This window comes from Phalacrocorax carbo, chromosome 15, assembly GCF_963921805.1.
Source record: "Phalacrocorax carbo chromosome 15, bPhaCar2.1, whole genome shotgun sequence".
Lineage (NCBI taxonomy): Eukaryota > Metazoa > Chordata > Aves > Suliformes > Phalacrocoracidae > Phalacrocorax > Phalacrocorax carbo.
In genome coordinates, this window is record NC_087527.1 from 473,051 (window position 1) to 498,779 (window position 25,729).

At 46.3% G+C, this 25,729-nt stretch overlaps 2 protein-coding genes and 1 long non-coding RNA gene across 17 annotated transcripts in view; 2 read left to right on the forward strand and 1 right to left on the reverse strand.

Annotated features, from left to right (window-relative positions):
* The window catches only part of GGT5 (gamma-glutamyltransferase 5), a 47,466-nt gene extending 37,240 nt beyond the window's left edge, over positions 1-10,226 (forward strand). For 6 of the 7 annotated variants that reach the window (XM_064466438.1, XM_064466435.1, XM_064466436.1 and 3 more), the window contains 10 exons: positions 223-312; positions 1,445-1,634; positions 2,216-2,373; positions 2,802-2,951; positions 3,337-3,470; positions 4,089-4,282; positions 4,721-4,812; positions 5,642-5,751; positions 6,638-6,745; positions 6,976-10,226. In XM_064466438.1, coding sequence (XP_064322508.1) covers positions 223-312; positions 1,445-1,634; positions 2,216-2,373; positions 2,802-2,951; positions 3,337-3,470; positions 4,089-4,282; positions 4,721-4,812; positions 5,642-5,751; positions 6,638-6,745; positions 6,976-7,122 — 1,373 coding nt within the window. In that variant the 3' untranslated portion in view covers positions 7,123-10,226. The remainder of the gene's footprint in view (positions 1-222; positions 313-1,444; positions 1,635-2,215; positions 2,374-2,801; positions 2,952-3,336; positions 3,471-4,088; positions 4,283-4,720; positions 4,813-5,641; positions 5,752-6,637; positions 6,746-6,975) is intronic. The other variant, XM_064466439.1, reaches the window with a different exon arrangement.
* Positions 10,227-13,824: 3,598 nt separating this feature from the next.
* GGT1 (gamma-glutamyltransferase 1) overlaps positions 13,825-25,729 on the reverse strand; it is a 62,616-nt gene continuing 50,711 nt past the window's right edge. For 6 of the 8 annotated variants that reach the window (XM_064465873.1, XM_064465872.1, XM_064465871.1 and 3 more), the window contains 11 exons: positions 24,377-24,504; positions 24,053-24,142; positions 22,857-23,049; positions 21,540-21,697; positions 20,504-20,653; positions 19,896-20,032; positions 18,842-19,029; positions 17,910-18,037; positions 16,930-17,042; positions 15,726-15,839; positions 13,825-14,669 (listed from right to left, as the gene is read on the reverse strand). In XM_064465873.1, coding sequence (XP_064321943.1) covers positions 14,526-14,669; positions 15,726-15,839; positions 16,930-17,042; positions 17,910-18,037; positions 18,842-19,029; positions 19,896-20,032; positions 20,504-20,653; positions 21,540-21,697; positions 22,857-23,049; positions 24,053-24,142; positions 24,377-24,504 — 1,543 coding nt within the window. In that variant the 3' untranslated portion in view covers positions 13,825-14,525. The remainder of the gene's footprint in view (positions 14,670-15,725; positions 15,840-16,929; positions 17,043-17,909; positions 18,038-18,841; positions 19,030-19,895; positions 20,033-20,503; positions 20,654-21,539; positions 21,698-22,856; positions 23,050-24,052; positions 24,143-24,376; positions 24,505-25,729) is intronic. The other 2 variants (XM_064465876.1, XM_064465877.1) reach the window with 2 other exon arrangements.
* Positions 14,665-25,449, forward strand: LOC135315764 (uncharacterized). Of its 2 annotated transcripts, none has more exons than XR_010375260.1 (2): positions 14,665-14,777; positions 21,689-25,449. It is a non-coding gene; the product is annotated as an uncharacterized LOC135315764 (long non-coding RNA). The 2 variants fall into 2 exon arrangements; XR_010375259.1 differs by lacking the exon at positions 14,665-14,777 and adding an exon at positions 20,649-20,781.

The following is a 25,729-nucleotide window of genomic DNA, read 5'->3' on the forward strand; positions in this document are numbered from 1 at the left end:
TGGTTTGCTCTAAAGAAAAGCACGGGAGCAAAGACAGTGTGTGCCGACTGCAGCCGGACCCTGCAAGTGTGCTTGACACATTTGGCAAAAGGCTTCAGGGCAGCTCGGCACGGTGCCATGGGTTCTGGGCTAGCAGCCTGTGCAGTGCTCACGCTGCCTGAAGTGTGATGTTCACCTGCTTCGGGAGGACGATGTTATGCATTTCCCCCTTCTCCTTTCTAGGAACAGTCGAGGTGATCAATGCCCGCGAGACGGTCCCACGAGTGTTTCTGCACAATTTGTTGTCTGGCTGTCATGATGGTCTCCCCATTGGTAAGGACGCAGACTGGTCCATGAGGGCTGCGTGCCCTCCTGGCATGCAGTGCACAGAGCTCAGGATGGGGGAACTGAGAGGCTTGCTGACTTTATCTGAAGTTCTGTTTCGTTGCTCACACTCTTCCTGGATTGATTTTTGCAAAAGTAAGAAAAAATAGTAGGTCCATAAAATTCCTGCTTTGTAGTAATATTATCAACCTGAGGGGGAGGGGAGCAGAGCATGAGGAGAAATCCCTATGTAGTTTCTTGTCATAGGAAGTCTGAATTTCAAGACCAGGTTTCCCAAAGCACTAATTTACCAGCAGTTCTTACAGAGAAAAATAAGGTCAATAGCTGCTCAGACTTTCTGGAAACGAAAGAAATCCATCTAGTGCACGTGTCCATGTCTTTACACTGGGGAAGCAACCTGGCAACATCAGGAGTTGAGTTGCTGGGCTCCAGCTTAGCTCAGCTACCACCTTGTTCCCATCCAAGGAGGCTCCATGTCCATTTGCTGTTACTAGTTTGGCATAGGCACTCTTGCTTTAGCAGCACATCTTGGATCTCCCCACATTTCTTGCTGCATTTGTTCTCCTTCCCTAGCATATTTTCTTTTGGGGTGTGTCCTAATTCCTGGAGATGTTCTTATTTTCAGAAGAAGATCCTGGAAAGGAATCAGGAACAACTATGGTTGGAAGGGACAGTTGGAGGTCTCTGCTCCAACTCCTGCTCAAAGCAGAGTAATGTCAGAGTTAGCTCAGGCTGCTCAGGGCCTTGTCCTGTCACAGTTTTTAGCTTCTCCAAGGATGGAGAGTTTCACAGCTTCACTTGTTCCAGTGTTTGACCAGGCTCTGCATGACTGCTTTTTCTCTTATGTCCAGCTGCCATCTCCCTTGCTGCAACATGTGCCTGGTGCCTCTTGCACTTTCACTGTGCGCCTCTGAGTCTGGCTCCAGCTTCTCTACACCCCTTCTGTTAGGTAGTGGAAGAAATATGTGATCAGAAAAAGGGAAAAAAAAAACCCCAAGCCTGCATTTAGAAGCCTTAGTCCTGCCTGTACAACTCCACATTTCCATTGGAGTGCTTTCAGAGAGGTGAAACCCACAGGCCAATGTCTTACTGGGTGTCATACTGCCATTCTGCTCTTCAGGTCCCCAGTGGATTGCTGTACCAGGAGAGCTTCGTGGGTATGAAGAAGCCCATAAGCGATATGGCCGCTTACCATGGAAAGTCCTGTTTGAACCAACCATCAAACTCCTTTCAGAGCCACTTGTCATTTCCCCAGTTATGGACAATATATTCCAGCACAAAGCCTTCGCCAGTCCAGGAAAAAGCCTGTGGTAAGACCCATGAATTAAACTGCAATGTGAAGACCACTGTTCCTTCAGCTTCAGCTCCAACATGCTGATATGGAGCGCAGGCTGCTGCTGGTGCTTCTGCTCAGTAAATACTTGCTATGGAGAGGGAGGGAAAAAACAGAAATGTTTTTAAACTTTTTTTTTGTCAGCTTTTTTTTTTTTTTTTTGGTAATTTAGAGTGGCTTGGCACAGCAAAACTGTCTGCTAAGCACATCTGCTCATGAGGGGGAGCTGGCTGTATGTGGCCTGCCTGCTCCTGCGTGGAACTCATCTCCTGACAGCAGGGCCCTACAGCAGACACTCATTTGGAGAAGCCCAACTGACCTGAGCCAGGATCAAAGAATTAGGTCCCATGGAGGAAACTTTGTCTGGGGAAAGAGCGCCTGGTGCTGGGGATAGCAATCGGCTGAGAAGAACTTTTCTCCATGTAGACTGCAGTGTAGTGCTGCCTTGGAAAGTATACAACATGCATAAACCAAACCAGCATTGGGAAGAAAAAAGAGATTGGCTCTGGGGACAGAATAAGCACATGCTATGAACTGATGGATGTTCTTCTTTAACAGCCCTCTGATATGTGATGGTCAAAGGTTTTTGAAGCATGGAGAGACCTTCAGGTGGCCAGCGCTGCAGCAAACACTGCAAGCCATCGCGGAAAATGGAGCTACAGCTTTTTATGAGGGATATATAGGAAAGGCCCTGGTGGAGGACATTAGGAAGGCTGGTAGGTAACAGCTATAGTTAATACTGCTAGACAGGCCTTTTCCCAGCAATTGGCTAACAGTGAGTTGGTACCAGGGGAAAACCAAGATATATGTGCCACTTGGGGTGGTACCCAGCACAGGAAGGGGCCGCCTTCCCCCAGTTCTTATAACTCAGGCCCAGAAGCAGGGCTGAGAGCCACAAACTGCTCTGGCATTCACGTATAGTACTCAGGCACTGGCCTCTCCAACTCCCTTAGGCTTTGTCATGTCCTGGGGTTTGGTGGTAGAGGCGGACACATGAAGACATTGCTGCTCTTGGTGGAACAAATTTGGATTATACAGGGATGGTGCTTTACAAGCTTTACCAAGGCTCTGATGTAGCCAGCCCATAGCACCTAGTAGAAGTTAATGTGCTAAGGCCAACTACCCATCTGTTTTTCTGTTGAAGGGTCCAATATCTCACTGGAGGACCTTAAGGCATACAAAGCAGAAGTGTCCTCACCTCTGAACATTACCCTGAACAATCACACCACAGTGTTTTCTCCTGGACCGCCCATGGGAGGTGCTGTGCTCATGTTCATCCTCAAGATATTGGAAGGTAAATTCCTAAAGGAAAAGGGGAAACAAGAGGTTTGCAGAGTTGCTCTGGAGCAGTAGAAAAGTAATGGGGAGAAATAGAGTTGACAAGCCGGGATGGGACCCAAAGCAGCACTGTGACCACGCTATGCAGCAGGATGATGAACTGGCTCATTCTTACAGTGGGTCGCAATCATCATAACTGCTGCAAAGGCCAAAGGATACATGATTTTTCCCAAGGCTTCAAGAGGAATTGAAGTCACAGTGGAAATTAGTACTTGGTTGTTTCTGTGCCCACATGCTGCTAAAGCATAGGGGAAACTTCGTAAGAACTGGGCTGGGAAAAGGAGGGTCATTTCAACTTTTTTTTTTTAAATTCTTGAAAAAAGTTTCATCCTGCTCCATAGAGTATAAACTCCACAAAGAGTCAATGGCGACACCCAAGAAGAAGGTGGAAACCTACCATCGCATTGCAGAGGCCCTGAAGTTTGGCAATATGCTAAAATCCCAAATGCGTGACCCAGCCTTCTCTGAAGCTCAGGTGAGCTGACATGGTGCATAAGGGCAGCCACAGACACCCACAGCACTGGCAGCTTCTTCTACACTGCTGCTTGACAGAGAAGGAGCAGGGAAGTCCATTTCCTGCTTTTTTTTTTTTTAAACCTGCATTGTCACCAGCTCATTTTAGCCTATGTGCTAAGCCCTCAGGCAGGATACCTATGGCCCAGACGATCCTGCCTGCCAGCACAATGCTAGAGTACCAAGTGATGTTCTGACACCCTCCTGCTTTTCATCCACAGAAGGAAACAAAATACTTAGAACTGCTAGTCAAGAACAATGCTGCTCAGCTGGCCAAGGCAGAGGCAGGATTAGGCCATTTACTTTGGAAACTGCAGTTTCTGTTCATCTGTAGGCTGGCACTCACGCACCTCATAAAGGATGCTCACATGCTCATGGAAACGCTGAGATGCCTCAGTACTGAGCTTGTTTCATTTTCTGTGATAAGAGTGGCCTGGGGTTCAGGCGGGGGCTGAAAGCCACCAGTGCAGGTCCCCAAGCTCTGATGCTTGGGGATGAATCCCCCAGGCTTCCTTGTGCCCAAAGACAGACACGCCTGTGCTTTGGTGATGCAAGCCCAGTGTCCTTGCTGTGATTGCAGGTGATTGCGGGGACCATGCTGTCTGACAAGATTGCTGAGCTTGCCAGAAGCCGAATAGGTGACCACCCATCCAACGATTACAATTTGCTGGAGTCCATCTACAACCACAGATACGAAAGTAAGGGCACAAGCCACATCTCTGTGCTCGCTGCAGATGGTAGTGCCGTGTCCGCCACCAGCACGATCAACTACCCGTGAGTAGTCAAGGAGCTGGTAATTGAGTCACATAGGCCGTGTATTAGGTTCACAGGGTACCTTCAGGGGTTTACCAGAAATGCAAAACCCTTGGGCTTCACAGGTTTAGACAGTCTCTTACTCATGAGTGCCTTTTTCTTGTGACAGCAAAGGTCTTTGAGCATCAGCCCAAAGGAACATCACCAGTCACAAAGATGTAACAACTTGCTGAGCTCTGCTGAGTTTCTGTGAGCTGGGCAAATCCCCACTTCCACTACTAACAGGGAGCTTATCCCTGGCTACAGCACAGCAGCACAAACACCTTGTAGACACCCTGGATGGGGCAGTTGCAGGCTGGGAGGAGACAGAGGTAACCCACAGGGTGCCATGTCCGGTTACTGGCATCCACAACAGGAGAGCACTGGTCACTGAAAGGCTACTTCTTTCCCCCCCTGCAGGTTTGGCTCCTTTGTGTATTCTAACCAAACTGGGATAATTTTAAATAACGAACTTGCCGATTTCTGTGAAGCAAACAGAAGCATTCAACCAGGTGAGCATTCTCACCCTCAAAATAAAACACAAAGCCAGGAGATGGCTATGCAGGCCATGTACAACTGGGCAGGGACTATCTGTAAGCTGCAGCTAGTCTTTCCTTTCCTGAGTCTGGATGAGAACAAGTTTGTTTCACACTAACAGAGGATAAAGCCCTGTAGTTTGTCTTGTCTACTCACATATGCCCTTGCATGGAAACATGGGAGTTTTGGTTTCCAGCCAGGGAAATTGGAGATTTTTTTTAAAAAAAAAAGAAAAGCCAAAGGGGATCATTGATTGATGGAGAGGAAAGGGAAGAAGTGAGGGAACTACTGCTAAGACAAGCTTGCTGACTTTTTAGGCTCATCTGTGAAGAAGTATATAGTTGCATGCACAATAAAATCAGTAACGCTGTAGGCTTACACTGAGTTCTGTAACACAGCAGTGTTGACACAGAGACATTGCTTTGCGAAACACGCTATCCCCAGGGCAGCCTGCCTTGGGCTTGCTGTGAGAGAGGACCTCAGCACTGCAATGGCAGGATTGCTGCTAATGGTTCCTTGACGGGTTGAATGAACTGCAGCAAGTCCTGAATGCTTGTAGGATGCTCTGCACCAAGAGGTGCCTCCTATTCAGCTTGTGCCATAAAGGTCTGGTTTCTTGTGAGATGGGATCTCAGCACAAAGCAGCTAGTTTTTCTAGAAGACTTAAGCTTCTTGAGGAATGAGCAGCAGCTTGGTTCCCCATGGGGAACACAAGAAGGATGAGGTAGATAGATAAACTCATGTGTCCCCCCAACCACCTTAACAGCCACATGGGAGGAATAACACTCTCTGCCTCTACTCTAGGAGAGAAGCCTCCCTCAGCAATGGTGCCCTCCATTCTCATCTCCAAGACAGGAGACATGCTGGTGATCGGAGGAGCAGGAGGGGCCTGGATTATCAGTGCTACCGCTATGGTGAGTGAACAAGTACCGCACAGTAACACCTTCCACTAAGCAAGGGGAGCACACACTGTCCTGAACAAAAGGAATTACTTTGCTGCTGCTAGTACAGCTGTGTGGAAGGCAGCAGTGAACAGGGCCTGCTGCGGACTCAGTCTATCCTCAACCTTCTTGCCTCTAGCATTTCTGTGGCAAGTGCCACCTGCCTCTCTCAATTCTTTTTTTTGAAAGAGAAGAAGTTAGAATAATCAAATAACAAGGAAGTTATTAGGAAGGGAGGCATTGCCCAAAACATTGGGGCCCAAAAATAAACTGATAAATTACGTGATGGAAGGAACCAGAAAACCACCACCAAACATATGCAGAGTAACAAATCTTAATGAAAAAGAGGTTGTCAGTGCATGAAGTATAACAAACATCTTGTGCAGCAATCAAGAAATAAAAACAGGTAAGGCCACAAGAGGAAAAAGAGGACTTTTTTTCTTCATCTTTCTGCAACTGGAGAGACACATGGGAAGGAGTCCATGCTAGGACCTGATCTGAAAACAGAAAGAACAACTGTCAGTAGAAAGATATAAGACCCATTGATAGCTATTGAGTTCAAGGACACCACTTTGGCTCAGGGAAAGCATTCTGGGAAGTATCATTATGTGCTCACCCTATTTTTATACTTGATGTGAGCATCTGCTATTGGTCACCATGAAGACAGGAGACTAGGCTAGTAGGATTTTTGGTCTGACTCAGTGCAGCCTTCTCTTACAGTCCAGATTTGCACCATCCTGCAGGCAGGATTTACAGTAGAGCTTGTCTGGCTTAACACCACTGCGGAGGATGGCAGCATATGACCCAGGTTCTTATTCAGTATCTCCAGTCAGGCAGTGTGGGATTTGTTTCATTGCAGGTGATTATAAATAAGCTGTGGTTTGGCTATGACTTGGAACATGCCATTTCTGCTCCCATCATGCATACCGAAGGTGACATGATCCTGTTTGAGAAACACTTCAGTGAGGTGAGTGACCTCACTTGGATCTTCTTGCCTTCTCCTTTTGGTGAGAAGGAGACTGCTTCTGTAGCTCTCCTGAATAATCTGTATTTTGCTTCTAGCTAACCTCCTTCTTGCTTAAATGTCACTTTTTCAACCTGACCGCCCGTATACATTCTTCATTTTCACACCTGCCAACGCTAAGACCTCAGACCCCTGCCCCATTCACTCTATTTCCTCTTCTCTCCCCCCTACAGGAGGTTAGGAGCAGCCTGCTGAGAAGAGGCCATAAAGAAAAGAACATTAGCTCTTCAATGAATGTTGTGCAGGGAGTTTCCAAGGAAGGAAAATGCATCTCTGCTTACTCTGATAAAAGGAAGATGGGGAAGTCAGCTGGATATTAGCATGAAGTGCCATCACAACTCACAAAACCACAGGAGAGAACTAGATTCAGAACATGCTTTGGCTTGGTCATGCCAATATTGCCTGTTGCCATCAGGATGCCTGCTAGAGTATGGGCAAAACTTGTGACTGCACCTAATTCCTTGCAGTAGACTGCAAGTCACCTTCAGGCAATACAAGGACAGGTCAGCCAGCCTTGTTTAGAGCTAAACCCTCCATTACTTATGTGATACACAGAAAAACATATTTCTTGATCTCATCAGCTATTCAGAATATGAGAATACAAAGTGGGAAAGGAAAATTGGTCCAAAATCCACTGGGAACACTGTGACACGACACAACTGTATCTTCTATTCCTGCTGGAGAGTCTCAGATAAAAGCAGAATTGGTTCTTTCAGGCTGTTACCACAATAAACTTCTTATTACTGGGGCTCAGCGATGTGAAATAAGCAACTATTTTTGTTATGAGGATTACAATAAGTTTCTATAGGGTCAGGCTTTTAAAATCTTAAGCATCCAGGCTTAGAGGGTGGCTTTGGAAAGGGAAGAGAGCAAAATGCCATGCTTCCTGTCTTGGTTTTCCCATCCAAAGAACCCCTACTTTTCCCAAAGGTGACAGATGAATTCAGCACATTCTAGCACAAGTCTGCTGCCCTACTACTCTCTGGGATACAAAGGACCCCACAAGCTCAGAGTAACTGTGTCAAAGCTTCCTTTAACCCTGCACGCTGGTGACTTTGAGAATAAGCCTCCCATGGGATGATGTGAATTCTGCACTTCTGGGATGGACAGGCTCCAGCTTAGCTCCCTGGGAACGCCTCTCCCTGTGGTGAGAGGAGTCCCAGTCTGTGCCAGTTCTCCCTCCTCAATGCCTGCAGAAGCTAAGTCATTTGGGAAGGCAGGTGAGGATTACAGTGGAAGAGCTGTTGTTTTTGGAAGCTTTATAACTTTCTTCAAAATGCAAAGGATCATAATCAGAAGACTTCACTTTTAGCCATGAGCTCAGCCTGGCCAGGCAAACACCAGGACTGCTGAGAAGCGATACCGTGCTATCAGACATTAGCAGAATACTTTTCTCCCACAGTCTGGGAACATGCTCTAACTCCCTGTTTACCACAGCTAATCGCTAGTGTTCTCTTAAGCTCACAATGAGGAAATTGTAGGACTTCTAAGAAATATCACAGAGAGAAAACGTGTAGAGGAGCAACCTGAACTCATGCACCTGGATGAAAGGTCTTTTGCAGTTACTCCATAACATTGCCCTGCTCAAAATAGCCAAGAGAATAAAACATTTAAGAAAAGAAAAAAAAAAAAAAACCCAAACCAACCTCAAAGCCCCCAAAGCTCTTCTCAAATACCCAGGAGCAAGTTCCCACGATCCCCAACAGTTCAATTTTCTGAAAGCTTATGAGCCATGCTTCCCTGTGGGTACAGACAGTATTGTGTGCCTGTTTCTGGAAGTGAAGCCAAACCAGAGCAAGGCACTAGCAGAGCTCTCCCCCTTGCATGTTAGTTCTTACCTCACACACAGCCCATGGTGTTCCTAGTACACACACACACACGCAAAAAAACCTCTCTGTAAATACCATAACAAGTATTTGAGAACACGCTATTAAAAAAAAGGCAAACCAAAATGAGGCCATCCCAAAACACCCTTGCAAACAAGGCTAGATAGGTTTTAAATCTGTTCTTATCCACAAAGTGGGTCCAACAAAGCCATCAACTTGTTGAAATCTTAGTTTTCATTTGCATTTTAATAATGGTCTTAGTGAAGCAGTCTAGAGCCAGACATGTGTTTTCGTTCAGAAATTGTATGCTAAGGACTACAGTATGACTGCAGCTGTATCAGAGCTTAATGAGAAAGTATTCCTAAGTTACCAGATCATAACCGCAAGCACTTAATCATGTATCTGGAATACAAGTTACTTATGTATACAGCCAGATCCATGCACTGCACCCTTCCCCCTTCCTCCTCCAAGTGGAATTTATGTTAAATCCCCTAGTTCAGGAAGGACTACGGGTTTCTCCAGCAGAGCTGCTTACTCAAGCCTTAGAAGTGCACAGCACCCTGTGAGACAGCAGTATTGCTGAATGTAAATGGAGAAAGGGAATAGGCCTAAAGCTTGAGGGGAGGCATATTTATGTTCATTTGGAAGGGGTCACCTTGGGGGTTTTGAGTAGTCATAGTCAATCTACATAATTTGCTGAAGTTTTCTGTTTTTATTAACTCCCTTAGCCCAGCTACCAGTTCCTGGGTGCATTGGTTCTAGTGTCAGAAATAACAACCCAACAGCAGAGTTGTCACGGGGAGGCACTATGGGCACCAGACACCATCTGCAGCTCACATTTCAGGACCAGATGGATTAACCAGACCAGATGCTGGCTTTACCAAGGTCTGTGGTTATGTCTAGCTAGTCCAGCTGAGCTTAGAGTTTACAAAAGCAACTGAGAATGGCACTGGCTGGATACTGGCTGCTTCCCTACTGGGCTTCAGGGCAGCTTTCAGCAGTGCCCAGGGCCATCCTCCATCATGTATCGTCAGCAGAAAAACCAAGTCACCAAGGAACTAAGCCTCCAGTTACCTTCACTTCTGACACACCTTAGGCTGAATCACACCTCAGTAATCTAGCCTATCACCTTTCCAGTGCAGTAGTGCTTCCTACCACAACTACATGGCAATATTACCTGTAGTCCAGTGCTCACTGCAATTTAACTACTTTGCTACTAACATTGAAACTGAGCCAATTAGGCAGTTTTAAAACCTGTCACAGCTTTAATTTGCAAGGCAGACAGGAATGAGAGCGCAGATTTCTCACTACAGCAGAGGCTTCCAGTCCTGTAGTTCTCACTAGCAAAATAGCTGGTGAAGCTGAGGGATTGTACTTCCCCTAGCACCTCTGCTCTTGCTCTGCCACCACCTCACCGCTGCTGAAATCCACTTGGGTCAAGAGCCTCCCAGTTTGGTCTCCCCATTCATGCTCATGCCAAGAGGAGATCATTATTTTTGTATTTAGTCAATTTACAGAGACTTAAAACATCACTGTACAGAGGCTACTGTATTTTATAATGAAGTCTTTATATTTTTAATAAAGTGTTTTTAAACCTGTCTGGGAATCTCTCCTCTAAAGCTGTTGCCTAGCCTGACACACAAGCAGGTGTTTGAGAGATGTTCACACAGATGATTTCAGCAGTAACAGTTGTTCACTCTGGACAGTCAAGAAGCCACTGGAGAAAGTGAAGAACTGTGCAGAAGACTCCATATGCGACTTCTCTCTCTCAGCTTGGTTTTGGCACTTCCCTGTAGCCCTTCCAGAGGCTGGATGGTTATCAAAAGAAAATTGTGGTAACATTAGACTGAAGAACATGGGAAAGGGGTGAATGCCCCAGTTCATGATCTGGATTGCCTTTTAACAGCACCACTCCATTTCACAGAATCACAGAATCCCAGGTTGGAAGGGACCTCAGGGACCATCTAGTCCAACCTTTCTAGGCAGAGCACAGTCTAGACAAGATGGCCCAGCACCCTGTCCAGGCGGCCCTTGAAGGTGTCCAACATGGCCGAGTCAACCCCTTCCCTGGGGAGATTATTCCAATGGTGACTGTCCTCACTGTGAAAAATTTCCCTCTGGTGTCCAATCGGAATCTCCCCAAGAGCAACCTGTGTCCGTTCCCCCTTGTCCTCTCCTTGTAAAAAGGGAGTCTCCATCTCCTTTGTAGCTGCCCCTTAAGTACTGGTATGTGGGGATGAGATCCCCCCTCTGAGCCTCCTGTTCTCAAGGCTGAACAAACCCAGCTCTCCCAGCCTATGGCAGCTTCCCAGTCCTTGGATCATCCTGGTGGCCCTTCTCTGGACCCCTTCCAGCCTGGCCACATCCTTTTTGTACGGCGGGGACCAGAACTGCACACAGCACTCCAGGTGTGGCCTGACAAGCGCTGAGCAGAGTGGGATGATGACTTCTTTCTCTCTGCTGGCGATGCCCTGTTTGATGCAACCCAGCACCCTGTTGGCCTTCTTGGCTGCAGCAGCCACTGTTCGCTCATGTTGAGCTTCCCCCCACCAGGACCCCCAGCTCCCTTCCCACAGAGCTGCTCTCCAGCCAGGTGGATCCCAGCCTTTGCTGCACTCCAGGATTATGTTTTCCCAGGTGTGTGACCTTACACTTGTCCTTGTTGAACTTCATAAGGTTCTTGCTGGCCCACTCCTCCAGCCTATCCAGACCTCACTGCAAGGCAGCTCTCCCTTCTGGAGTGTCTGCTTCCCCACTCAACTTGGTGTCATCCGCAAACTTCATCAGGCTACACTTGATGCCGTTGTCCAGATCACTTATGAAGATGTTGAATAACATTGGGCCCAATATCGATCCCTGGGGGACTCCACTAGTGACAGGTTGCCAGTTTGAGAAAGAGCTATTTACCACCCCCCTTTGGGTGCGGCCTGTCAGCCAGTTCCCCACCCACTGCACAGACCCCTTGTCTAGGCCATAACACATCAACTTCTCCAGGAGCAGGCTGTGGGGGACCGTATCAAAGGCCTTGGAGAGGTCCAGGTAGACAATGTCCACCGCCCGCCCCATGTCAACCAGGCAGGTCAATTTGTCATAGAAGGCCACCAGGTTTGTCAAGCACGATCACTAAAGAGTGAATCACACAGAAGCCATTTCAAATCAGCTGGAATCAGTCATGGAAATGCGTCCTGTTCTCCATACCCTACACTGCATCAGGCAGCTTACACTAAGACCTTCTGGCTTCTGCCCAGAAGCAGATGTCAGGAGGTAGCTGCATTCAAAGGGGTGGGACACAAGCAGGAAGAAGCCTTTTCTTGTAGCTGAAACATTCAGACAAGCTGAATGGCCTGCAGTGTACAATTAGGCGGTTTTACAGCATGAACCATTGAGTGACCTTTGCCTATTGATACACAGCCAGCCTCAATGCAGTGTGAGTAGCAGAGTGTGGTATCAAAGCAGGTGGCAGCAGTGCATGCCCTATGTACAGATATGTCCAAATGAGATGTCGATAATTATAGCATGCAGAAGTATCCATTGGTTTTGTTTTTTTAAATGTAGGATGTAAGTGCAAGCCTTAGCCCAGCTTAGTTTTTACAAATCAGTCCTCTGTAGTGATGCTGCTAAAACAAACATATCAGTTTCTGCGGTCAAGAATTCAAATGCATTTATAATAATAGTTTTCAACAGAAGTGTTTTTAGCCATGGCAAAATCTGAGCTTTCCAGGAGGAAAGTTCTGTAACATAGGTTATAAGTAATAGGGGAGTTTTCTGACCAACTAGGAGAAATTCAGAAATGTAAGTAAGACTGCTGTACCATGAACTGTTAGAAGCATCCCAGCAGCAATTACTCAAACTTGTTTCAGGAAGCATGTTTGTCCAACAGTCATTTCCCAGAAAACAGTTACCCTCCAGTTTCAGAGCACAAAGCTTTTTCTGTTGTAGTTCAGACTAACTATAGTGACTGTAAGGTTCCAATAAGCCTATTTTGCTGTGCAACAATTTTGTTTATTTCTCAGATCGCACTTGGCCAAGAAAGATCTCAACTAGTCCTAAGTCCAAAGGGCCAGGTTATTTCCAACAGCAGCTGATGCTGTTCCATACACAACCTTGTATCAAGGCTTCCTAAAATGCCCTGCAAACTGGATTTAAACAGCAGCCTGCCGCTGAGTGGCATCTACTGCAGAATTACAAGAAGTAAAAAAACCAAAGTCTCAGTTCAGTGATAAAAGGATACACGTTTGGCCCCAAACCAATCTCATTCTTAAGAAGCACAACGACTCTAGTTTGTTGGGTTTTTTTGGTTTCGTTGGGGTTTTGTTGTTGTTGTTCGTTTGGTTTTTGTTTTTGTTTTCGGTCACTGCCTTTGCTGCACTAAATACATCAGTAACAGCGCAGGAAAAAGGAGCACAGAGGCACAGAGCACACTTTTGGTAAAAGCCCCTCATTTAGTGGGAGTGATATAAGCAAATATATATGTCAAAGTTGTGACCCTTTGATTTAAGCGTGGTCTAGCTATTACTTTATTCCTTGAAACTAGACTCTCCTCGATTCCAGAAACTACTGGGAAAGAGAGGGTGCCTGATGCCTAAAATTTCAGCCTTTCATTTTCTCTTCTGTATTTTCATCTTCTGATTTTCTATTTTAAGGTTCTTACAAACTGACAGGAAGTTTCAACAAGCCAAATAGATGTGTTCACTTACACTTACTTTTGTTTCAAGGATTTCATAAACATCCCTAGAGCTTGACAACATCCTGGAACATTCAGTTTTGATCTTAGGCTAAGTTTATCTGGTGTGATGTCTTAGTCCATTCTGGTAGGTGAACACCAAAAACCCCTCATGCACAAGTAGAGACACTCTTAGCTGTTCCATGTCAGATAAGGATTGCTGAGAGGTCATTATTGTCTGAGTAATGGTAACTTACCTTCAAACAAGAGTAGCTGCAGGATACCCTTTTTTAGAGGTTTCATTTCCTCAGATGCTGGTATTACAGGCCTGCAGTATGATATGGCAAAAAGTAAAAACCAAACTGGAGAAAACCAAGATTGTTTTGGATATTTAAATATTTTTGGTTTTTTTTTTACTCATAGCTTCATCAAAGGAGTGAAGAAAAGAGAAAAACCTCAGGAGAGCTTCTTTCCCACAGACTCTCATTATCCCTTTTCACAGCCGCAACCGTGCAGGCAAAAAAAAAAAAAAGTGCAACTCCATATTTATTTATTTTAGTTGTGCTCAGAGTTTTACAGGTAGCATCTTCCCTTTAGACCCTCTCAACAGAAATATAAAAAAGTTTTGAGCCATTTACACATTTACCCACTCATCTCCAGTAATCAACTGAAGTGAAAAGCAGAAATATCTTTTGTTAAAAGAAAGAGTGGTGAGTTTGTGAAGGCTTATCCTGGTCTAGAGCTGGGCTTCCTGCTATGGCACAGATCTATTAGTCTGTAACTTCAAAAACCTAGTCCCCAGAGTCCTGTAACTGCCGTCTACTCAAAAGGAAACAAATCTCTTCTCTAGCAGTGACAGGGAAATTCCCAGTAGCTGACACTGTGCAGGGGAAGCACTTCCTGCAGCTTGAGTGAGCTGGTCCTTTGTCAGAAACTCTGGGTACCCAGTCTGTCTTCAAGGGATGGAGAGGAGGCAGGGAACAAACTCTTCAAGGCAGAACAGACTCTTCAAGTAAGTACTGCATGTCCTGGTAGACATGTATGTCTTAGCAGACTGCTGTGGCATGAGGCACTTCGGTCATGACTGTAGAGAACTGTCCCAGCTCTGTCAATAAAACCACAGGTAAATTTGTTCTCTTTCCTGTGAGAAGTCCCTGAGTTGCAGACCTAAAAGATCTTCCCCCCAGACACACCTCAGTGTCACTAGACCACTGAAAAAAGGAGCTGAGCCACATCAGTAGCCTGCAGGGAAGCCACCTTTCCGGGAATCGGAGGCTGCAGCCCATCCTTCATCTGTTCTGAGAATGGCTTGCACAACCGCACCACTGCTCACCCGCGTGGTATTGTGTTTTCTCTTCTTTAGTTGTTCTTCTATACCCTGGAATGCAGAAGTGAATGAGGACGACAGCAGAGAGAAACTGCACTCATGTCCTAGCCTGCAACCTGCATCCTCCATGACTACCCAGGTGTTCAGTGTCTGTATTAGGTACGTCTAAAACTACATGCTGTTCCTCCTCTTGCCTTTGCTTTCTGGGATGCCCTAGTTTTGAAGGGGTGGAACTGAGAAGATGTGACTTTTGTGGTGCTCAGTGTGGGCTGCCAATACTATTCCTGGTCACGGAGCATTCTGCCTCAGATATTCACATGCCAACAGCCAGAACTGATGGATCCTGTTTCAGAATGGGAGAAAACGGGACTTGTAGAGAGCAGGAAGCTATCTCAGCTATTACCTTATTAAGAAGCTTATTAAAGGAGGATCTTCTGCATTGTTTGATGAAGAAAACTGCCTTATATAGGAGTGATTTCCTGAATATAGAGACACAGGATGAGATATGTACAAAGACTGCATCTGTCTTAGGCCTCTGCGATGTGTAATTCCTCAGGGTGACTGAAGCTGGCAGCTCAGGGCAAGCGGTATGCAGAGCGAGGCAGATCTTGCCATCAGCTCTCAGACTGACAGTGCTGCACAGAGACCTTTACTATGAAAATATTTTCAAGTTTGTTCTCAGGTCCCTCTGTGCGTCCTCCCTTACTAGCTCTGTGCCACTGCTTCAGGATCCATTGGAGATTGCACAACAGGACAAGAGTTTTCTGAGGGTCACTGGATTTAGACCGCTGAATGGTTCAGGCCCTGATGTGCTTTGCTATTTTGCAAGTCCTTTGAGCCAAACAACACTGCAAGATATCGATCCTCAGTTGCAGATGTAGGCGACACTTGAATGCACTAGGGTTCAAACCCATGTGACTGAGACTAAAGGTACACTTTGAACAGCTTATTGTGACCCAGTACTTGACCTGTACCAGCTTTAACACTGCTCACCTAGGAACATTTGGCAAAGCTTCATGATTTTCCACAGGTGCCTGCCTTCCCAACACTAGGAACCCAGCACCATACAAGAAGTTCTCACACACCGCAGACTCTAGCTAGACAAACCTCCTCTATCTGCTGCTCAAGCTCCGTAATATTGGGAAACAGCTGATTGTGAATTCTAGGCTCTTCCACTGCTTTCTTCACGTCATAACCAAACCAGATGGAATTGATGATCGTCTATGAGAAGCAAAAAGCCTTAATGTTAGTGACTTATCCTCAAAGAGGCCTGACCCTTGTAGCAACACAAGCAGAGATGTCTGAAGGATGTTCACCAGAGCACATAAAAGGCATAATTTCTGGTTCCTGCTGCTTTCAGCAGTCCCTCTCTTGGCTAAGCAAAACACAGGTACATTGCAGCAAGTCAGCTTGTACATGCTTAGGGGTATTCCCACACAGAGAGACAATAAGTTACTAAAATTAACACAGTAAAAGGATCAGGTCCTCAAGCTATTGCAGCTAGAGTTACGCTGCTGTGATAAAGCTAGTGCTGCTTAGACACACAGTAGTCACCTCAGCAAACATATACCTACAGCTTTCTGCTACTGTGCAACAGGTTTCCTTAAACCTGGCTCATCTCTACATGTTTAAATTGCAGGTTAGAGCTGTTGGCAAGTGAAAATAGCCTCAGGATCAAGGGCTTAGAAAGCTGCTTGTAGTGGTTTTTATGGAGACTTCTCTACCTCAGCCAGAAAGCAAGATCCAGCCTGGTGCTCTGAACTGCTGCGTGTGCTGGCACAGGGGACAGCTTTCTCCTGCAATCACTTTTGGTCTAGCTGATCATTTGAGTGGCTACCACAGCAGCTCACAGAGAGCCTGCCTGTCGAATAGCCTGATGGCATGCCTGGCCTAAGTTCTTATTTAGCTTCTCTGTGTGACTTTCATCCAAAGTGTAGGATGTTGGATACGAATGACTCTAAACTAGATAAAGAGACTGGCTCATGGAGATCCAGAGAACAGAAGTCAAAGCTAAACTGAAGTCACGAAAGTTCCACAAGTGGCAAGAACAACTTGCCAAAGTAAAGTCACTGGAGTCACTGGAGGAAGTAATTTGAGAGACCCTTTGTAGCTCTGGCAGGAGATGGCACTGGAGGTCTGGCCCTCTGAAGGCCAGGCTGGAACCTCCCTTTCAGGCCTCTGGCCCACAGCAGGGAGCCACAGCCATGGTCACATCACAGGTGGAGACTTGAGCCCTTTACCCCAAACACTGCCTCTCCCCAACCTTGTTTTGCCTTAGCCCTGTCCCCAGTTTGCCCATATCATCACATACCAGTGCTGTTGCTGTAGTTATTTTTGTTCCTCCAGAAGCACCAACCACCATCCTGACTTTTTTCATTTTATCCACCAAGACGGAGGGGCACATAGAGGACATCGGCTGTTTACCTGTTGGGGACACAAATGCAACAGAGGCTCAGCTTTCCACCAGCAGCTGACAAACTGCCAGCTCCTGCTCCACGTCTAAACCCAGAGCCTCAGTATCCACCTTCCTGACTCAGCTCAAGTATCTTGTTCAGCCCTTGGGGATCCCACTATCCCCTGTACCCCTCTCCTTTTTTCTCCTGCAATGCAAAGCTTAACCCTGGTCCTTCAAGCAGAGACTGAAGGTGCCTTCCTTCACACTCCTGTCCCAGCTGGGGTCGTCTGTGATGCAGCTGCCTCCCGTACACCATGGGACTTCCATTCCTGTACTTTCACTTCCCCGTCCCTCTCCAAAGCACGGGGTACGGGAGGGGAGCAAAATCCCAGCCTGCTTTAGCAGCAATGAGATGGGTCTGCAGGAAACAGTGGTAGAGCAGGCAGGGTGCTCGGGTTAGGTGCATGAACTGGGTCTATCCAAAGTGGCCCTACAGCTCCCAGGGCAGCACAGGCTGGACAACGCAATCAAATACTCAGCAGTTAGTTCCTGCTGCTGCCTCGCTCTTTAATCAGCTCAAAGAAATCTTTTGCAGCCCTAAGTAATTTCATTTGACATGTTCTGAGCTCCCTGGGAAAGGATTTCTGGTTGCTGGAAGGAGGCATACACAGGAGTTTTTCTTTAGACAGCCTCTCTTCCTTCAGGGTACAGCAGGGGCTGCTGGCTGTGTGTTTTTGACAGGGATGCCAGGTGACTCACTTTCATCCCTGTTCTCAGCAGAAAGGCTCAGATCTGTGCCTGGTCGCAGACATGCTGCAGCCTACCTTGCAGACACCACAGCATTAGTATGCAAGACGTAGCCAAAAGACTGAGTCAGGAAGGTAGTTTACAGCTACCTGGTGCTATGAAATTTGCTGCAGAAGGAGGGATCCCAAATCCATTGATTGTGTAAGGTGAGCTGAAGTCATCCATCTCATCATTAAATATGATTCCACTCACATTGGATCGTACATCAGAACCAAAGCTAGACAAAACAAGTTGGGGCAGAAACATCAAAACCCGAGTAAATTCAGGAAGAGCTTCAGGTGGTTTACTGCAGTGTGAAACCTGGGATTTGATTGGAGTAACTCTCCACTCCCTCCTGTTGTAAAGAATATTCTGTCACCCCTTGGGGGAAGGAAGCAGTTTATATTGTGAGTACACAGCTAGACAAAGAGGAAAGGCAGCCCAGAGGTCTGCTGTATAGCTCCCTGGCAAGCACCCCAAGGGGAGAAACAGCACAGCAGCCCAATACAACTAATTCCTCTCCCAGCTGGGCAGTACAGCACTCCGTTCAGAGGCAGCACAGCTCAAAAATTGGCACATTTGGGAATGACTGGGGTTTTGTTTAGATGTGTCAAGCTGGAGACATTTTCTATGGACAAAAAGAACCTTCACCCCCCAGCTTGAGGCCATACACACAGAACACAGGTCTTCCTGACAGCACTCAAAGCCAAACACTGCACTTCCAGGCCAGCTGTATTAGCTCAAATTCCTTCCAGATGCCTGGGAAATCAGAGCTGGCAGTGATACCACTGCTTATGAAAAGATCCAGATGCAGTGAATGTTTTCTTGGTGGGTGAACCCAACATGAGAGAGGACACATCTTGTCCTTTGACCCAGCCACGTTAGGCCTCAGTGTTAAGAACTGACCTGCAAGCTCATCAGCAGTGCTACCCATCACTACCCTGCTAGAGGGATGACAGTTCAGTGATGTTTCATACCAACCACAGAACCACCACTAGGAAGATGGCAAAGGCCTATGTGGAAGTAATGTCTGAGCTCATACTATTGGTTGATGGTGCTGGTGGCGGACACAGCACTGCCATCATCAGCCACAATGGAGAGGTGGGATGTACCAGCATCATCTCCAGTGTAATATACTGGCTCATAGTAGTCAACTGGATGGGAGGTGTTGTCTGTGATTTTCCTCCGGAGACTATCCGCAAAGAACTCAGACGTCATGTTTCTGATCGCCTGTCAGAGAAATCCAATGCAGTTACTCAGCAGATTAAGTTTAAGAGACATGTAGTTATGAGGCTGTTATCCAATACTTCAGACCACAGAAGACTGGCAAATCCCAGCAGTGAGGCTATAGTTTCCCAGCAGGAACCTTCCTCCTTGAAAGATGGACATTGTATCAAAGAGCATTTTAAGCAGTCACAGACACAGCTGTTACAGTGCACCCCGTTGTGTAGAAAGTTAATCAGCATCCACTACCATAGATCTATGGAAAGCTCTCCCCAAAACTGCTGTAAGGTGTAGGCAAGTAGTGTTACATTTGATTCAGAGATGACAGGAGGGGGATTGGGTTGAGAGGACTTGACCAGGGCAAGCTCTGATCATTGCTCTGTAAGTTGCAAATTTGTGTCCATCAAGCGGGGCTGGGCTCAGGTGCTGCTGCGTTTGGAGAGTCACAGAAGTAAAAGCACAAAGTGTGAAGTGGGGAAAGGCAGAGTTCCTGCCTCTTGCCTTCCCATCCATTGTCCATTTACTATAGGCAGGACTGGGTTAGAGAGCCACAAGGATGCTGGGAATGTCATCTAGTGAATAAGGCTTCAAACACTATGAAAACAGGGAGGGTTAGCCCTAAGATGTACTCAAACACCCCGAGTGAATTGAGGATTTTGCTTTTCCTTACAGCATGAAGGTTTCCTCCATTTATATCACTCACAGCTCAGCCATGAGTCACATAGGACTTCATGTTTTGATTCAGAGATATTTCAGTGCCTGTCAACAGCAGGTGGCACAGAGCACCCCGACAAAGTGTAGTCTCCTAAAAACTTTAACCCACATTCCAGTCAACCTTGGTGTTAGAGATAGAAAAGGCTTTTGCCAGGTACCTCTGTAATGTTGACAAATTTTGGATCTCCCAGTAAAGTCCTCTTGGCATAGGCAAAGCGAAAGGCCTCCACAATGCGGTGGTATGTCAGACCTTTCTCCTCCACGGTTTTGATGCTGTCAGCAGAGAAATTATATCCTGGTAAAGACGACAAAGGATTGTGAACACAAAGAAAAGTACACCATCAATGGACTGCTAATAAACTTGTGCCAAATGGTATAATCTTGAAGCCCAGTCTTTACAGAGATACAGTTACTGGACTGTCCTAATCTCCACATGGAGAACATAGGAGGTCTGATAGTTTTGAGCACTGTGCGAGTCATCAGCAGGATTTGTGTGTGCACAGATATTTTCCAAAGAAGCCTCAAGTACGAGTTAGTTTCCACCCATGCAGGTGCCAGGGAAGTGCCCCAATCAGGAGCATCTTTTTCCTCTTGTACCTGTATTTCAAGTAAGAATGCGACATCCCTGAGTTTACAGCAGAAGAGGAATGTTTCCCTCCTGGGGTCTCGGGCTTCCCACCTGCTGAAGGGCTATCAAGGGAGGCCCAGCTCTCAAACAAAAGAAGGTTCCTGCTGCCTGTAAGGTACTGCTCAGCGGCACTCTCACCTTTCAGTATGTTGAAAATGAGCGCTAGCACCGGGCCACTTAGGGGGGCACTAGGCGTGTACAGGGTAAACTCCCCAAGTGAGACCTGTATGGGGTCTTCAATCACTGTTGCATTGTAGTGCCGCAGGTCATCCAATGTGACAATGCCCCCTGGAAAAGAGAAGGAAACTATAGATGTGGGTTTATGTGATCTCTGGCGGGAAGAGGAGGTAATACTCCATCAACATGCATCACCGCAAGGACAAGAGAGAACACAGACAAATCCAAAAAGTTGCAAGGTAAAGAAAGCAAAGATGGGTGCACAGGAGATGACTATTCCTTGACAGATCCAGCCGAGGCTCAGATAGCCTAAGCTTGAAGTTGGGCTGATTTATGGCAGCCAAAAATCTGGTGATCCATCTTTTTTTACAAAGGACACCAGCAACGTCAGGTAACAAAATCATTAAGAGTCCTGTTTACAGGAGGAGGATGCGGCTTTTGGATGCAGATGCTTTGTGCTACCCCATAAGCAGAATAATTTGTATGTGTCATTGCCCTTCTTACCAGAAGGGGGAAGACAGTAATTAACCATCACAAATAAAGCCAGTAAATGCCTTGTGTGAAGTTAACTGAAGCTAGCCAACGCTAGCTAGTAAGGATAGAATACTACCACCATCTAGTGGCATGGAGAGATTAAGCAAGCTCAGTGTTTACAGGACCATGTAATGTAATGTTTTAGGTAGAAACTTGTTTGATTTAGGCTCTGTAAACGGCATCTATCTACTAAGCTTATCCAGAAATGTATAGGCTTGCTAAACTATATGATACAGAAATGTACAGTTTATACTATCCATTTCTGACTGAGTTTCAAATGCGTCCATTAAAGCACTAATGGCTTCTCTTGGGGGTCCTGTTGCCACAGATGTCAGAGGCAGCATTTCAGGCAGCAGGCTTGACCCACTTCCAAGGCTTCTGCAGGTCACTGGCTCCTCCCTGGACGCTGAGCTGCAGCAGTCAGGTCACTCATGCTGTTTTGGACAGATGTCCTGTTTCTCACCTACACTGCGGATGTCATCGATGATCTGTTTTGCCAGGCTTCCTGTGTAAAAGGCATCTGCTCCTTCACTGGCTATAGTCTCGTATGTGTTGGCTAGTTTAGGCATCTTGATGATATCGCCCTCATGCAGAATTTTCCCTCCTCTGCAGAACACTTCGCTAACAGAGAAAGGAGATTGAGAAGATCAGATCTGAGAGACAAGTTCAAAACTATGTGTACCTGTACCAGCTGACACCGTATTTGAGTGTTCATGCTAGAGGCTTCTTGGAGAGAAGAGAAACTGCCTGAGCCATGCTCCAGGGGTCCTGATATCTTGCACTGGGACATAAAAGTGAACAGTGGTTTCTGACCTGGGATTCCACATTGCTCAGAATTTGCTCAGTGAAGCCTGCAGGAGGGAGCATTCCTCTTTTTCACCAAGGCAGGCCACCCTCCCTACTAACAACTGCCTCAAGATGCCCAGGAGGGGCCACAGTCCTTGAACTCAAGCACTTCTGTTCAGAGCACAGACTATGAAGCTATGAGGCTCAAAGCTTCCAGTGAGTCCAGGAGAATGCATTTGAATCCCTGTTTGTCAGAGCAATTTGAGGTAGACAGTTTCCTCTCTAGCTCCCTCATCACGGATCATGAATGTGCTGCTGTGGACATGCCAGACAGAAGTACAGGAGATAGGCCCAGGCTGTACATCCCAATTGGATTGGAAACCAACCTGCAGCTGGCAGAGATCTTAAGGACAAGAGAGGAGTAAGCATGATCTCCAGCAGGGCTGGACATAGACACAGGGTTTCACTGTAAGAGGAAGTGGAGGAGCATTTAAAACCCTGCATGTTCATAGTCATTGCCAGAAGTGGATGGTCAGAGTCATTGCTTGAGGAAGGCTGACTGCAGAGTAAGAGATGACCCAAATTCCCACTGCCTGACAGCGGATGAAATGCTCAAGGAGACTCTGCAGTTGCCCCAAATGCAGGTAAGATTAGTTTAGTGCACTTACAGCATGAGGAAAAGCTGGGATTCAGAAAATACATTGCCATCTGACAGATTTATCCCAGCGCGTACTCTAATTCCACCTTTGCTCAGACTAATAGACTTAAAGAGCAGAGTTTATCTCCCTTTAAAGGTCAGGGCTGAACATTCCTAACATTGGCCACACGATTTAGCACCTTCAGGTAGCTGGAATAACAGCAGGTACAGTGAGTACAGCCACTGGAGGGGAGGCACACTCCTCACAGACACTACATTACACAAACACAGAGACTTTTCAGCTAGGATGCAGTTACCCCAAATTTCTCTGCACAGAGCAACTACTGCTCTACCTACCACAGTGAGGGATTGCTTTCAATTGACTCCGCTCTTGATTTGATGGCTGCTGCAAGGCCTTTCCCAATAGGGAATCCTTTTCTTGCCAACTCAATGCTGGGCAGAAACAGGTCTTTCCATGCCAGTTTGCCATGGCGTTTGTGAGCCAGTTCATACCCACGGATTTCTCCTGGAACAGCAATGGACAGGCCTCCTGGAGCAGATAAGGAACGTATTAGTCTTCCACAGCAAAAAAGGAAAGTAAATAATGGAGCAGGAGGTAGAGCAGGCTTCTGTGTCAGCCATGTTTTGAGGCAGAGATTACATCTACTACGACTAGCTCAGCTTATACATACGATGCTAACAGGATTTTTCTGTCTGACATTTATGCCTATGTATTCTGGACTGTTGGAACACCTCCATCCTCTTGCTGGTAACTCAGGTTTTTGGGTCATTTCCCCTCACTAGGTTCTGTTCCAGAGAAGAGGTGCTCAGAACACAGAAGCTATCATAGCTGCCTGCAGTTTCCAATCAATCAGAGAACACACAGGAGGACACAGACTGCATACAAACTTAAGCCAAAAACTTTGTTGTAGCACGTAACTGCAATTGCAATGGATTGATTACTACATTGCACAGTGATGCAGCAGTTTGCTTCAATCCTGTTTTTATTGGCAACTCCCAGAAGTTCAACACACTTAAACCTCCTCCAAGGTGCTGTTCCTCCTTGGTTACAGGAGTGACCATGAATAGCACTAGTTAGTACTTCTTTCTGGTTTTGGTTATAAATACTTCCCTGAATGGAAATCACTCATTCTCTGGAGCCCTTGAACCATTAGTTGAAGCCATCACAAAAGTTATTTAGGGACAACACTTGAACTGACAAGAACTAAATTGATCCACAAAAGATTTATTCAAAGAGGTGGAAAGGAAAGATGGCAGGCATGGAACAGGTCATACTCAGGGCATTGGATTCACCTGCATTTTCATGAAGTAAAAAGCAGAAAGTACTGAGGTGAGCGACTAGTTTGAAGGACACTATTTTTAGCTTCTTTGTCAGGACAGAGTTTGCAAATTCTTTAGATGACATTTCTAGGTGACAAATCCTGTAGATATGCAAGAACATAACAATATGAAATGTTCTTAATTCAGACATGTAGCAGCTAATGTTGGAGCTATGCAGTCCCCCCAAAGCAGTGAAACAGCCTTTGCCTTACCTTTCAGAGAGAGCTGTGTGTTGTTCCCAAACATGTTCTCCGATGCTTTTTTTGGAGCCACCTCTCTTGCATTAATGATTTCCACTTTTCCTTTAACAACAGAGCAAGGAAGATGATGTTTAGCTCTGGACTCAACACACAGGCATGGTCTCTGCTGAAGAAGCCTGATCAATGTGAGCCAGTTTCTTGGCAATTATTCTGAGGACAGCATGTTCCCCCAGGGGCTGAGAGTCAGCCTTTTACCTTCACTCAGGTAGAAAAAATCACCTGCTTTAGATAAATAGTTCTCAAGCTGTTCCAGATGTGTATGGCCCTGTCCCTTACCTGTGCTGCTGTAGATGGTAAAGAAGAGGCCTCCTCCAATGCCCATGCTGTGAGCATTCATGAGTCCTACACAAAGCAGGGCTGCAATTGCAGCGTCCACTGCTGATCCACCTTGCTGAAGGATGTCCCTGTGCAGCAAAAGAGAAGGCATCATATGGTGACATGACACAGTGTCTCAGCTACCTATAAGCAGTTGAGTCATCTCATCAGAGCAGCTATGGCAGAGTATCTAATCCACACCCAGTCTATAGGTTCCTCAAGAATAGGAAGGTTTGAGCTCTGTCACCTTAGAGGATACATCCTAATGGTCTAGATGCAGAACAGATCAGCCTCATTAAAGACACATCCAAACTAGCTTGAAAACACTTGAGATGTGTCAAAGTATGTTTGGGGACAGGCATCCCAGACACATTCATTACATGTGAGAAATGGCAGCTGAGGAGCCTGAAATCTGCAGCACTTGCGTCTAGAACCGGAGGACAGCTTGATAAATGGTTTTTAAATGGAGCTTGAAAAGCATGTCTTGTTCCCATTGTTCATGCACCTAGGGGATCTTTGCCTGTGCATGGTTTTAGCTGGGATAGAGTTAATTTTCTTCCCTGCAGCTGGCATAGTGCTGTGCTTTGGACTTAGTATGAAAATAGTATTGATAACACACCGATGGTTTAATTGTTGCTGGTTAGTGCTTACACTACTCAAGGACTTTTCCAGCTTCCCATGCTCTGCTGGGTGCACAAGCAGCCGGGAGGGGAGGGGGCACAGCCAAGAGAGCGGATTCAAACTGGCCAAAGGGAAATTCCATATCATGTAACATCATGCCCAGTACATTGGCTGGGGGAAGCTGGCTGGGGGACACCGCTATCGTGACTCAGGAAGCGGCAGCGCCAGTCAGCAGGTGGTGAGCGGTTCCATTGCTTGTGGTATTTTTTCTTTATTTTTTATTTCTGGGCTTCATTTCTCTCTTGTTATTTTCCTTTTTATTATATGATCATTATTATTATAATTATTATTATTATCATTACCATTATTACTATTACTATTTTATTTAAATTATTAAACTGTTCCTATCTCAACCCATGAGTTTTCTTGCTTTTGCCCTTCAGATTCTCTCCCCATCCCACAGCAGTGGGGGGAGTGAGCGAGCAGCTGCGTGATGCTTAGTTGCTGACTGGGGCTAAATCACAACAGCCTGCTGTGTTGTATTTGAGCAACTGCAGTAACGTTGGTGAGGCATGATAAAAGCCCAGGTTTTATTATGGCCTCCTCCTTCTACAGAGAGATTAGAGATCATCTGTGCTGGGCAACTGCCAGGCTTGCACCTGGACATCAGGGAAACAACAGTTTTGACTTGCG